Source organism: Suncus etruscus, chromosome 11 (genome assembly GCF_024139225.1).
Source record: "Suncus etruscus isolate mSunEtr1 chromosome 11, mSunEtr1.pri.cur, whole genome shotgun sequence".
In the NCBI taxonomy this organism is placed as follows: Eukaryota; Metazoa; Chordata; class Mammalia; order Eulipotyphla; family Soricidae; genus Suncus; species Suncus etruscus.
The window spans coordinates 56016324-56028748 of record NC_064858.1 but is presented as its reverse complement, the minus strand read 5'-3'; the positions used below and the strand labels follow the sequence as shown (position 1 = coordinate 56028748).

At 40.7% G+C, this 12425-nt stretch overlaps 2 protein-coding genes across 3 annotated transcripts in view; one reads left to right on the top strand and one right to left on the bottom strand.

Annotated features, from left to right (window-relative positions):
* Window positions 1-721, bottom strand: part of SLC17A8 (solute carrier family 17 member 8) — a 49143-nt gene extending 48422 nt beyond the window's left edge. For both annotated transcript variants that reach the window (XM_049782816.1, XM_049782817.1), the window contains exon 1: window positions 621-721. In XM_049782816.1, coding sequence (XP_049638773.1) covers window positions 621-721 — 101 coding nt within the window. The remainder of the gene's footprint in view (window positions 1-620) is intronic.
* Window positions 722-11170: 10449 nt separating this feature from the next.
* Window positions 11171-12192, top strand: LOC126021955 (cilia- and flagella-associated protein 20-like). Its single transcript, XM_049782846.1, has one exon. The coding sequence runs from the start codon at window positions 11195-11197 to the stop codon at window positions 11774-11776; it is 582 nt and encodes a 193-aa protein (XP_049638803.1). The 5' UTR covers window positions 11171-11194; the 3' UTR covers window positions 11777-12192.
* The last annotated feature ends 233 nt before the right edge of the window (window positions 12193-12425 follow it).

The window sequence follows — 12425 nt, the reverse complement described above, 5'->3', positions numbered from 1 at the left end:
ATTAATGGTAAACTTTATCTCCAGGAATAATATATTTTACTTTTTGGTTTAGACAAAAAAGCCTCAGTCAAGTCCATAGTAATACTTAACTTTCCCAAGATAACCATGTAAAGCATGGTCCTTATTTTAGTTACCTTTTTCTAATGATGGTCTATTATTCTTGAAAAGCATGCAGTGGAGAACCTCTTTAAATAGTTTCTATAGCAAATCAATTAGAAAATATCTCATTTTCATTATAGTGAAAAGGGTAAACTAAAAAATTTTTACAAATTATTTTAGCTCAAATCATAAACCATACTTATTAATTCATATCTTTGAATTAATATGAACTATTATCTCCTTAAATCTGTTCTAATACAGTGTCAAACACATGCAGTAATATCATATGGCTAATCCTGCTTGATATTTTTCTAATATGACCCTCTAACTTTCTTAATGCATCTTTTTTTCCTCAAACATGACCGTTTGGAAGTGAAAGAAGCCACAGAATCCATCTAATCTAAACCCTCCCCCCTTCCTTATTAAAATACTATTAAAAATAATAAAGTCAAGTCTTTCAAATACTGGCATTGGGTAGTTCACCCAAAAATAACCATCCCAAGTCTGCATTCAAAATTTACCTTTGTAAAATCCCCAACGAATCTCCCACGACATTCTTCACTCCTTCCTTTCCAGGTTTCAGAATTTTTTCTTTGAAGGTATCAAATGCTTTAAAAGGCATTTTGAATGGGAAGGGGAGAGATAGAGCCACCTTCAAGCAGTTATCAATCAGTCTCAGAAATGGTCATTTCTTCTCCTTTCCGGCTTAGGATCCCTCAGGTTTTCTTGGATGAACACCTTGAAGTCAGTTTGCAGAGAGGTAACTACTTTAAAAATCAAAGAGGCAATGCAAGCCAGCTCAGGTCTTTAAAAATGAGACAAGACCCCACCCCCTCAATAAAACAAAATGAAACAAGAGAGACCAAGGATTGAGGGTGTGTTAAGCTGGAAACTCAGACCCTTGCAAGCTGCAAGCTCAGCAGCGGGCGTGAGGAGCTGTCTCTGGCAGCCACTGGCAGCCTGACGCAGCCTGTCTCTCTCACTGGGGATGCAGCTGGAGAAACTCAAGTGGGCTCCAGCCCATGAGGTGTCCTGAGCGCAGCCACTGCTTCTGCAACCCATCTCCAGCCCCTCCTGCCACCTCTGCCCACCACCCCCTCTCCTGCCTCCCTGGGCTCAGCTCTCACTGAGGGATCCTTTCCAAGGTGATGCTATAGTAACCAGCACAATACCTGCCCTGTCTTCTTCGGCCACTGGGTTGAGTAAGCGCTGGCAGCCAGAGCAGGTGTCCAGCAAGAAATGTAGACACATCCTCTGCTGAGACCTATCCTCTGCTGAGACACATCATTGCTCCAGGAACCATTGTAAAGCCCCTGGGTTGTCTCCTTGTGATCCTGGGGTAAAGGGAGTAGAAAGGGATGCTCAAAGTCTTCCTCAGGCTGCAGTCACCCAAGCCATTTCATAGATCATCAGAACAAAGTACTTTAAGGTGTGGTGCGTGAATGCCCTTGGGACCCTTTCATGGAAGACTGTGAGCCCCTGCTAGAACTTCTCTGCCCTTACCTATAATGAGGAGACAGCCAAGTTTTCTTTTTTTTCTTTTTATGTCCCACCCGAAGGCTTAATTCTGACTCTAGGGCCAGAGATCACTCCTGGTGGGTTTCATGTGACTATATGGAATGTGAGGGATTGAACCCAAATTTAGTCCTTAGAGTTTGAGGCAAGCTCCCTACCTGCTGTACCATCTCTCTAGCCCAGTGCTTCTCTTCCCAGCAGTACTTTGTTGCTCCCTCTCACCCCAGAGCCTTCCATGAGTTGTACACATGGTCTGAGAAACTTCTTTACTTCATCTGAATATTTTCTGAGGTTTCCTGCATATCTCTGAGTTATGACTTCCTTTTGAAACCTCTATAGATAATACTTATTGCCCCTGCTCCCTGCCTGCATGTCCAGTGGAACCTGACATAGAGCAGGTATGACCTACCTTTGTAGGAGATGGGGGTGAAACAGCACAGGCTTACCCCGCTGTTAATGCCTCCATAAACCATCTGCAGGGAAAAAAGCCTCCCTCAGATGCTAACACTACACACACACACACACACACACACACACACACACACACACACACACACACACACACACACACACACACACCTGTGATAACAACTTATGGTTTATGTTCAACATCCTCAACTCCCACCCCAGAATCATCTGACAGGTCACACCAGCCTTTGCCCCTGCCAGTCACTGTTCAAATCCTTCCCCTCTGGAACTGAATACAGTTGCTTTAAATCAGTGCTGGGTCTTTGGTCAGTTACCTCCTACTGCCCATCACTTCCTTCTCATTGTGATTATTGGCTGTAGATACTTAGCTCACTCTAGGACTCAAGATTTATAATAAGCAGATTTCAGGTATCAGCAACACTGCCTTCCTGACACTGTCACACAGTTTTCTCCAATATTGATTTGAGCTTCTTCTTCTATGTGGATATTCACTTGTATTCTATTGGTTAGGAAAGTTATCTTTTCTCCAATGGCTTGCTTTGGAACCTGTCAAAATTCAACTAAACAAATAAATATCTATTTTTAAATTTATCATTTTATTCTTAATCTATGTATATCCTTATGGCAGTACACACTGTCTAGTTAATTCTAAAATAGACCAATCATGGTGGAAAATGGCACTGGTGATATTGGAATATTACATGACTAAAACTCAATCATGAACAATTTTGTAACTGTGTAGTTCACCATGATTTTGTTTAAAAAATATTTTTTAAAATAAAATAAAATAGGCCAATCAAAACATAGTAACTTTGTTCTTTTTTAAAAAATATTTTGGCTGGGCCAGAGAGATAGCATGGAGGTAAGGTGTTTGCCTTTCATGTAGAAGGTTGGTGGTTCGAATTCCAGCATCCCATATGGTCCCCTGAGCCTGCCCGGAGCGATTTCTGAGCATGGAGCCAGGAGTAACCCCTGAGCGCGGCCGGGTGTGTGTATATATATACAGATATATATTGGCTATTCTAATTCTTTTGCATTTCCATCTAAGTTTTAGGATGCTTTAGAAGTCACTTGTCAGTTTCTGCAAAATGTCTCATCCAGGGAACTCAGAAATAACTGAATGGCTTAAGTGCCTGCCTTGTTAAACATAAGACCATAAGTTTGATTTCTGGTGATACCTACATACACCAAGTGCAGCTCCTACAGCTCTATCAGATGAAAACTCAGAGAGAGTGAGCTTTGCCACAACAGAGAATGCTTGTGTCAGTCAGATCACTTTACCTAGAGGGATCACGTGAGTATTGCAACTAAAGGCACATGCTCACTAAGATCAAATACACAGGCTGCAGAGAGCATGCACAGAAGCACCACTGCTAAAGTAACGCCTTGCTGGGCATGCATGTAAGCACTGCACCTAAAAGATGTGTGAAAGAAACCAGACAAGTGCTGGGTTCACAACCCAAACCACAATCCAGACACCTTACATAGCCCATGCCTGTAAGCATCACAATTGTGTGTACTGGTCATCCAGTAATAACAATAACAACAAGTGGGAGGGGACAAAAGTCCTGTCCAGTCTTGTGTTCCTACTTAAATGAAGAACTTCTGGCTGCCAACCTTGCTACCCTCAAGGCTGAGAATGATCAGGTCCTGGAAATTGTGCATCTAATCAGTCTACCAACAAGCCTTTAACTTATTCCCCAAAGTTCCTTTGGTCAAGAGTCAGTAGAGCCAAAATAAAATATGATATGCCCACTCTCCCTAGAAAAAGACTCAGTGGATGTGAATCTCGCTGATTCCTACTTCTTTCAACAGTTGTTGGCTACTGACCTCTAGGAGCTCATGAGAGCACTACTGAGCAAAATTGACTTGAGACTTTTATGAGTTAGGACAGCTAAAACACAACAATTCCTATAGACATATCCACAAAAGGTTTTTAGTGATTATCTAGATGGTTCATAATTTGTGTGGAGTCCTGCTTTTACTTTCAATTTTATTATTTTTTAAAATGGGTCTGGAAGAAATAGGACTGCCACATGGGGCTCAGGAGGCCCCAAGGCCCCATGCACATTTCTGGCCCAGCTGGATTAGTAGTTGAATGTGAATGTTCAGGTGCAGTGCTGCTCAGGCTTGTGGTACTGGGGACCATTAGGGGTATTAGTACCAAGTGATATTAGAGGGCTTCTGAGCTATACCATGCAGTGCAAGATTGGGAGTGGGGAGATATGGCAACAGGAATTAACCCAGATTCTCACATGTTCAATACATGCACTTGTCACCAAGAAAGTTTCTGTTTGTCTAAAAGAATCTTGAACTTAAATGACTTAAAAGTAAGATTCAGTATTGCCAACACTACCTCTGCCCAGCTCTATGGAGGCAAACTTGACTTTCTAGCTGGATCTCTACTTAGAGTCAGGGCTTTAGCAATGGAAAAAATGGCATTCATAGGTGGGCCATGAATCAAGTCATTCAACTCTGTGTTGCAGACAAGAAGATATACAGATTTCCAACAACTTTCAGACAGTATTTATTCAAAGAACTAATTTATTTTTAATTTTTGTACCTTACCCAGCAATACTCAGGGATCCCTCTTGGGTCTGTGCTTAGAGATCATTTCTGGTGGTGCTTGCAGGACTATATGGGATGCTGGGGGTCAAATCCCAAGTTGGCAAGTTGGCCACAAGCAAGACAAACACCCTATCTGCTGTGATATCACTCTGAAAACTCAATAACTAATTTTTATCAAGTCAAATATAGTAAAAATAAAGGTGCAGAAGTTTAAATAGCCTCAGAATATAATCAAATTATTCACCTTATCAAATAAGAAATGCTAAAAACAATAAAAAATAGTGCAAACTGATTATGTTGAGATTCCTTCTCTCTTGAATTTAGCTAGTTTTTCCAGTCAACTTCACTCTCTACACTAACCCTTATTATTCCTGTCCACCTCAGATAGCATTCTAAATCCAGCATTAAAAATAGTTTTATGGGGGCTAGAGAGATAGCATGGAGGTAGAGCATTTTCCTTGCGTGCAGTAGGACAGTGGTTTGAATCCCGACATCCCATATGGTCCCCTGAGACTGCCAGGAGTGATTGCTGAGTGTAGAGCTAGGATTAACCCCTGAGCACTGCCGGCAGTGAACCCCTCCAAAAAAAGTTTTATCTGGAAATGTTATCTATCAACCCTATACAATTTATAAACTATTCATTATTGGTATCAAGATGTGCTTTAAAAAGCTTTGCTGACCCAGAGACTCCACATGCCAAGACTTCTGTGTCTCTTCAGCTGGTATGTTGGGGGCTCTGGGCAGGGCAGCTAGCCATAGGTAGCCATAGGCCCACTGGGCTGACCACTTAGTCCAGGGGACTGAGATCCCCCTATGCCAGACTGGTCTTCAGGGCTACGCCTGGTAAATCAATCAGGTCCTGGGAGGAGGGTGGGAGAGAGAAATTCCTCCCCTATGCATACTGGACACCATTCAGGAGTTCTTTTCTTACTAGTATTCATTTTCAAAAGCGCAAGGACACATTTGAGCCCAAGCGACATATATACTTTTTAACAATATCCAAAAATATTCTTAATTCTCAACTGTTTCTAGGAAAAAAATGAAATTCCCTAGATTTGGAGAATAATATTCAAATAGGTGTCTAAAATCAGTGTATATGTAGGTGTGACTTTCTATACAGTGGTCCTCTCCAACTGCCAAGCCTAATCCATTAAACAATTCAGCTATACAATGTATATAGCCCCTCTGATATATTTCCTCTCCCCCACACCAGAGTCCCTTCTACTCCCTCATCTCCCATTCCGGATTTGTTATCTTCCCCTTAATTAATCCTCTTTACTCTCACTTCTTTAACTTGTTAGGCACCAAGACCGACCTCCTGCCCCAACAGATTCTGCCCTTTCGCACACCGCTACAAAGCTCAGTATTACTCCTTAACTCTCTCACCCCCAACCATCAGTATCCCACATTTACCCTTTTTAACTTCAGTACTACACAGTCCTAATCACAGACCAAAGTCGTGCATTGCATTTAACAACCCCCAACTATTTCAAAAGACATAAAATGGACCCATATGTCTTTTGAATATTTTATGTGTATTTTTTAACAGCTATAACTCTTTCTAAATATTCTTTTACCATGACATCTACCCACTTTTTATCTTTTCTTCTTTTTGTGAGCTAGCTGTTTAATAAGGAATTTTGGTGAAAGAACCCCTCAGTTTAATGCTTATGATTGAACCATATCATGGGGATTGTTGGACTTGTTCTTATGGCCCCCATATGCGCCGATAACGCCACGTGGCATTGTTCCTGGTTTGCATAGGCACATTAAAATGGGAAAATACTATACATACAAATAAGTTCTTATCTAATAGAGATTGGAACACACAAATCTTGTAGTGCAATGGGACCTCACACCCTGAACATTGATATAATGACCTGGCACAGGCCTCAGAAGAATGGGCATCTTCCATTCACCCCTGAACCAGGGAAGCTATCTACAAAACATCAAGGGTTTTTTTTGTTTTGTTTTGTTTTTGTTTTTGTTTTAGTTTTTCGGGCCACACCCGTTTGATGCTCAGGGGTTACTCCTGGCTAAGCGCTCAGAAATTGGGGCTTGGGGGACCATATGGGACGCCGGGGGATCGAACCGTGGTCCTTCCTTGGCTAGTGCTTACAAGGCAGACACCTTACCTCTAGCGCCACCTCGCCGGCCCCAACATCAAGGTTTTTTATAACAACACCTGGAAGCAATCCTCTTCCAGGGAAGACCCTACCACTGCTCTGACATTGACCAGCTCAAAAGAGACTTCCCTTAACACTCACAATACTCGACAAAAACAATGACCTGCTTAAGGACAGGGTTCTCTGCATTACCCTTTAATTGTGAGGTGAAACTAGAGGACACTCTGCACCATCCTGACTGCAATGTAGGATATGCAGATTCTAGGATCTTTAATACAGAAACATGATACCAACAACAGAGACTGTGTGAAAAATAAAAGTGTATTGGCACTACAGACAATGACCTGGATTGGACAAACTAGCTTGCCTGGAGCCTAGAGTTGGTCTTATGCAGGAAACTTCAGGGGTAGGGTTCCTTGTATTTAGGCCAAGGCTTTTTCTTTCTATGTCCCTTATATTTTGGTGGGCCTATGCAGACAATAATTGCCACTCTAACACCGTTTTTTACTTTGTTCCTTTGACTCTAATCCTTAAGAAAAACAACCCACTTAAACTTTTGAGGTTAACTTAAACTAATATGCATGTGCATGGAGATGTAAAAAAGTACTTTGCCTTCAATATTTAAGGAGTTACATACGTTTTATGGCTTTAGATTGCTTTGTGTGCTGCTAAGAAATATTATGTACTACAATCTGGGCACTTGAGGGACAAAGTAATTGTACATGGGTTCTGTTTTATTTTTCTTAATGTTCTTTGGCTGAAAGTTCAAAGTTAAGATATCAGCAATGGGACTACTGAGAATTCTGTTTATGGGTGATTGTCCTTCCACTGTAACTTTACCTTGTCCTCTTTCTTTGCATCTTTGTTCTCATAATTAAAAATTAAAAATTAAAAAAAAGCTTTGCTTCATCCTGGAAACCATGCCTTCAGGTGAGCAGACCAGGCCAAAGGACAGAACCCGAGGGTTCTGTGTGGCTACAGAACAGACCAAAGCAGACACACACTTCTCTTACTCAATGAAACCTAGCACAAGATGTAGAAATACCACATTGCAGCCATGACAATGGGGAAAAAAACTCTTATGCTTAGAGAATAACAATGGTAGCTCTGATGACCCAAAAAATACCAACCACATAGGTAGCCTCTCAGATAAGTACTTTAGAAAAGAATTATGGAAAATTACCATAGAATTCAAAGAAAGCATGGAAAAAACTAAACAAGCCACAAAATCAAGAGGATATAAAAACAGAAATGAGAAAACTTCAAACTGAAATAACAGGACAGAAAACTTGGCAAGCAAAATAAAAACTTTACTGGAAAGCCTCTCCAACAGAGTAACAATGGAAGAAGACAGAATCAGTGAGATGTCTAACAATTCCATACAACAGAAGAGGTTGGAAAAGAGCATTAAGCCAAATATTAGGCAATGGGAAAAGTCCTTAAAGAATGTAAAAATATGAAAATAGAAGTCTTCTATAAACTAAACAGAAACAACATAAGATTCATTGGAGTCCCAGAGACCCAGCAAAAAACCCTGTAAATATCAAAAGTCAATGGCATCATTGCAAAGAAACTCCCAGAGCTAAAGAGTCCTTGCAACAAAGTCCTACATGCCCAAAGAGTACCAGCCAAAGAAATCAAAGAAAATCACCCCAAGACACATCCTAGTCACAATGACAAATTCCACAGAAAAGGATATATACTAAAAAGGCAAGATCAAACAACAAAATTACATTCAATAGAGCATCCTTAAGACTAATAGCAGATTTGTCAAAAGAAATCTTCAAGGCCCAAAAGCAGTGGTGGTATATAGTAACAAAATTCAATGAAATCAATACACGGCCAAAAGTAGTTCACTAAACCAGACTTAAATTCAGGTTTGAAGAAAGAACACACAGCTTTGAGGATCAACAATAGCTCTGAAACTTTACATACTCAAAACCAGCCTTAAAAGATGAACTGAAGGTATACTTCAAACCAACAGACACAACAAACTCCTACAAAAAGATGACACTAAATACCATGACAATTATCTCTCTCAATGTCAGTGGACTAAATGCACCAAATATGAGGCATAGCTTTTATGAGGCTGACATTACTCTGACCCCAAAAGCAGAGATGCAAGAACAACAAAAAAGAACTACAGTGTCACACCATAATGAGGAATTTCAATATTTCCAGAGGAGGTTTATCAGAAGACCTGCTAAGATGTTATCTTCTTAGTGTGGGTTGCTAATTTGAAAATTTCCGAGGAATATTTCACCAGTAGGCCTGCTGGAAAGTTTTTCCTCCCAGTGTGGATGGGTGGACAAAATTCCTGAGAAATACCTTACAATGAAATTTGTGTTATGGTACTAACATTCCGTCTCCTTTATTTTTTTAATATATTTTTTATTTAAGTAACATGATCATAGTTGGGTTACAGTCATAACCAGAACACCCCCCCTTCACCAGTGTAACATTACTCCCTCCCCCCTTCCCATCCCCTGCCTGTATTCAAGACAGGCATTCTATTGCAGTTATTTGTTTTTAAGTTCAGTAAGTTGTATTTTTTTTCCTTAAAGAATAAGAGTGAAAAAAATATAGTATGGGTGTGATAGTGGCAGTCGCTGTTGTTTGCATAGGTCCAGAAAAATGGGGAAAATGGAAAAAAATCCTTGGCCTGATTACAAAAAGGCCTCACCACAGAAGTTTATTGGCATAAGACTGACTCTGGGATTCTGCCTCCTTTAAACAAACATTTAACTGGCCTATTGGATGTCTATAGCAAAATCTTTTACTTCCTAATATAAGAATTTTTACAGACAAATATAGCCTTGATTAAATTTCTCTTTACTTGGAGAATTCAGCACCAAAACAGTTTATTTCCTCTTTGTCTTTAGGCTTTCCCTAGACACTTTGAATACTTGCTAACTAATTTACACTCCAAAAAAGGGTTGGCCAGCATAGCTTGGGCTATTCAACTTTACCAGATATAGATTCTGCATCCCTTTCATATAAGTTTATCTCTTTTATTGCTCCTTCCAAAAACCAGACCGTAGGGAGTTAGTTATTTGCTATAAGCCCCTAGATCTAAAAACCTGTTCCCTTGGGGAAAAGGAAATTTGATAAGAAAACTTGGCTTTTTGCTAATCCTTTAATTTACATCTGTATGACACGTAGAGCCTGGCCAGAGAGGAAGTACTTAGAGATATTAAAACTTACCTTCCTTTTATCCTCTGGGCTCCTACCTGAAATGTATCTATTCAAAGGTCTATAAACCACGTAGAGCAATGTGAATTTTTTTGAAGATCAAACAGTGCACACTAATAAATTTCTGTTAACAAGAGATATGTTGTACTTTGCACAAAAACAATATGTGAGCATTCTTTTCATACCTGTGACTGGCAATATACCCCGCATAAACCTCTAGTTTGGAGGTGAAACTTAGAATGCTGTTCTCCCACATGTATTGTGTGGTCTCTCATTTTATTATATTTTGCTGCCCATGCATCCACTCTCCTCAAAGAAACTCAAAGAAGTTCTCTAATGCAACTGGACCCAAAAGCTAGCCCGTGACACTAAAGATCAATATCTCTGATGAACACAGATGCAAAGAGCTTCAACAAAATCTTAGTAAATAGCGTACAACATCTCAAGAAGGTAATACACCATAACCAAGTAACTCCAGAGATGCAAGTGTGGTTTAGCATATAGCAAGTCAATCAATGTAATATATCATATTAACAAGAGTAAAAAATAAAAACTATTTGATCATATGAATAAATGCAACATCCATTCATGATAAAACTCTCAAAAGAATGGGAATGGAAGGAACTTTTCTCAATATAGTTGAGGCCATTTACCACAAACCCATAACAAATACTATACTCAATGGAGAAAAACTAAACTCCTTTCCCATAAAATCTGGAACAAGACTGGGCAGCCACCTCTCACCCCTCCTATTCAACATAGTACTGGAAGTACTTGCCATAACTACTAGGCAAGAAAAATACACCAAAGGGATTCAGATAGGAAAGGAACAAATTAAGCTCTCACTGTTTTACATGACATAATTCTATATTTAAAAAATTCTAAAAACTCTACCAAAAAGCTTCTAGAAACAAAATATTCATATAGCAAAGTGGCAGTCTACAAAATTAACAGGCAAAATTCAATGACCTTATTATACACAAATAATAATAGAGAATGAATAGACATTTAAAAAGTAATCTCGAGTTGCTGTGGTTTCCGGCTTAGTTGAACTTCGGTCCTTCCGGCGTTAGCGGTGCGGGGACGTGGTAGCGTAGCGTCCTGCGTCCCGGTACAGCTGTCAGTAGTCTCAGGTTGCCGGCCGGCTCCCTAGCTCGTTTGTCTTTTCTTCGTCCGGTCCGACCGGCTTCAACCTTCGCCCCTGGGTCTTCTGTCTGCTCCGGGGCTGCTGAAGGAGAAGAAGAGAAGGCCGCGAGCGTCTCGAGATGTTCAAAAACACGTTCCAGAGCGGCTTCCTCTCCATCCTCTACAGCATCGGCAGCAAGCCCTTGCAGATCTGGGACAAAAAGGTACGGAATGGCCACATCAAAAGAATCACTGATAATGATATCCAGTCCCTGGTCTTAGAGATTGAAGGGACAAATGTCAGTACCACATATATCACATGTCCTGCAGACCCAAAGAAGACATTGGGGATTAAACTTCCCTTTCTTGTCATGATCATCAAAAACCTGAAAAAATATTTTACCTTTGAAGTACAGGTGCTGGATGACAAGAATGTGCACCGGCGATTTCGGGCCAGTAACTACCAGAGCACCACTCGCGTCAAGCCCTTCATCTGCACCATGCCCATGCGGCTGGATGATGGCTGGAACCAAATCCAGTTCAACCTGTCAGATTTTACCCGGCGGGCTTATGGCACGAATTATATCGAGACCCTTCGGGTGCAGATCCATGCAAACTGCCGGATCCGACGGGTTTACTTCTCGGACAGACTCTATTCAGAGGACGAACTGCCAGCAGAGTTCAAACTGTATCTACCCGTTCAGAACAAGGCCAAGCAATAACTGGGACACTACTGAAAGGAGAGACCCTGGATGTGACTCTTAGTTTAGAAAAGAAACTATCTGGAGGACAATGCAAAAACCAAATATTTATATTTGTTCACTGTGCTATGGCTCTTTTATCTACAACTTGGTGTCCCTTGTGGCGGATGCCAGTCACAGTGCATTGTGCGTCCAGCGGGGGACAGCTACCCCTTGCTAGGTGAACACTGGATTCATCCTGCTGCCCGCCCAGCATGTGTGGAGATCCACCCCCACAGCCCTGTAGATTCAGAGGTGTCCCACAGGCCATTTCAGACCAATATTTCTTTCTATGGTTCTTTGTTTTATATATTCTCTAAATATATGTATATGCTGTGTAATACTCCTGATCCAGAAATGAATAAAATGTTATATTCTTGGTTTGTATATAAAAAATAAATAAATAAATAAAAATAAAAAGTAATCTCATTTGGGGCCAGAGTGATAGCTCAGTGGTAGGGTATTTGCCTTGCACATGGATGACCCAGGATGGACCTCGATTCAATCCCCAGCATCCCATATGGTCCCCCAAGCCAGGAGCGATTTCTGAGCACATAGCCAGGAGTAACCCCTGAGCGTCACTGGGTGTGGCCCCAAAACAGACAAACAAAAAAAGTAAACCCATTTACAA

Excerpts from the sequence above, each read along its gene's own strand:
- LOC126021955 (XM_049782846.1), top strand. The coding sequence starts at position 11,195 with ATGTTCAAAAACACGTTCCAGAGCGGCTTCCTCTCCATCCTCTACAGC.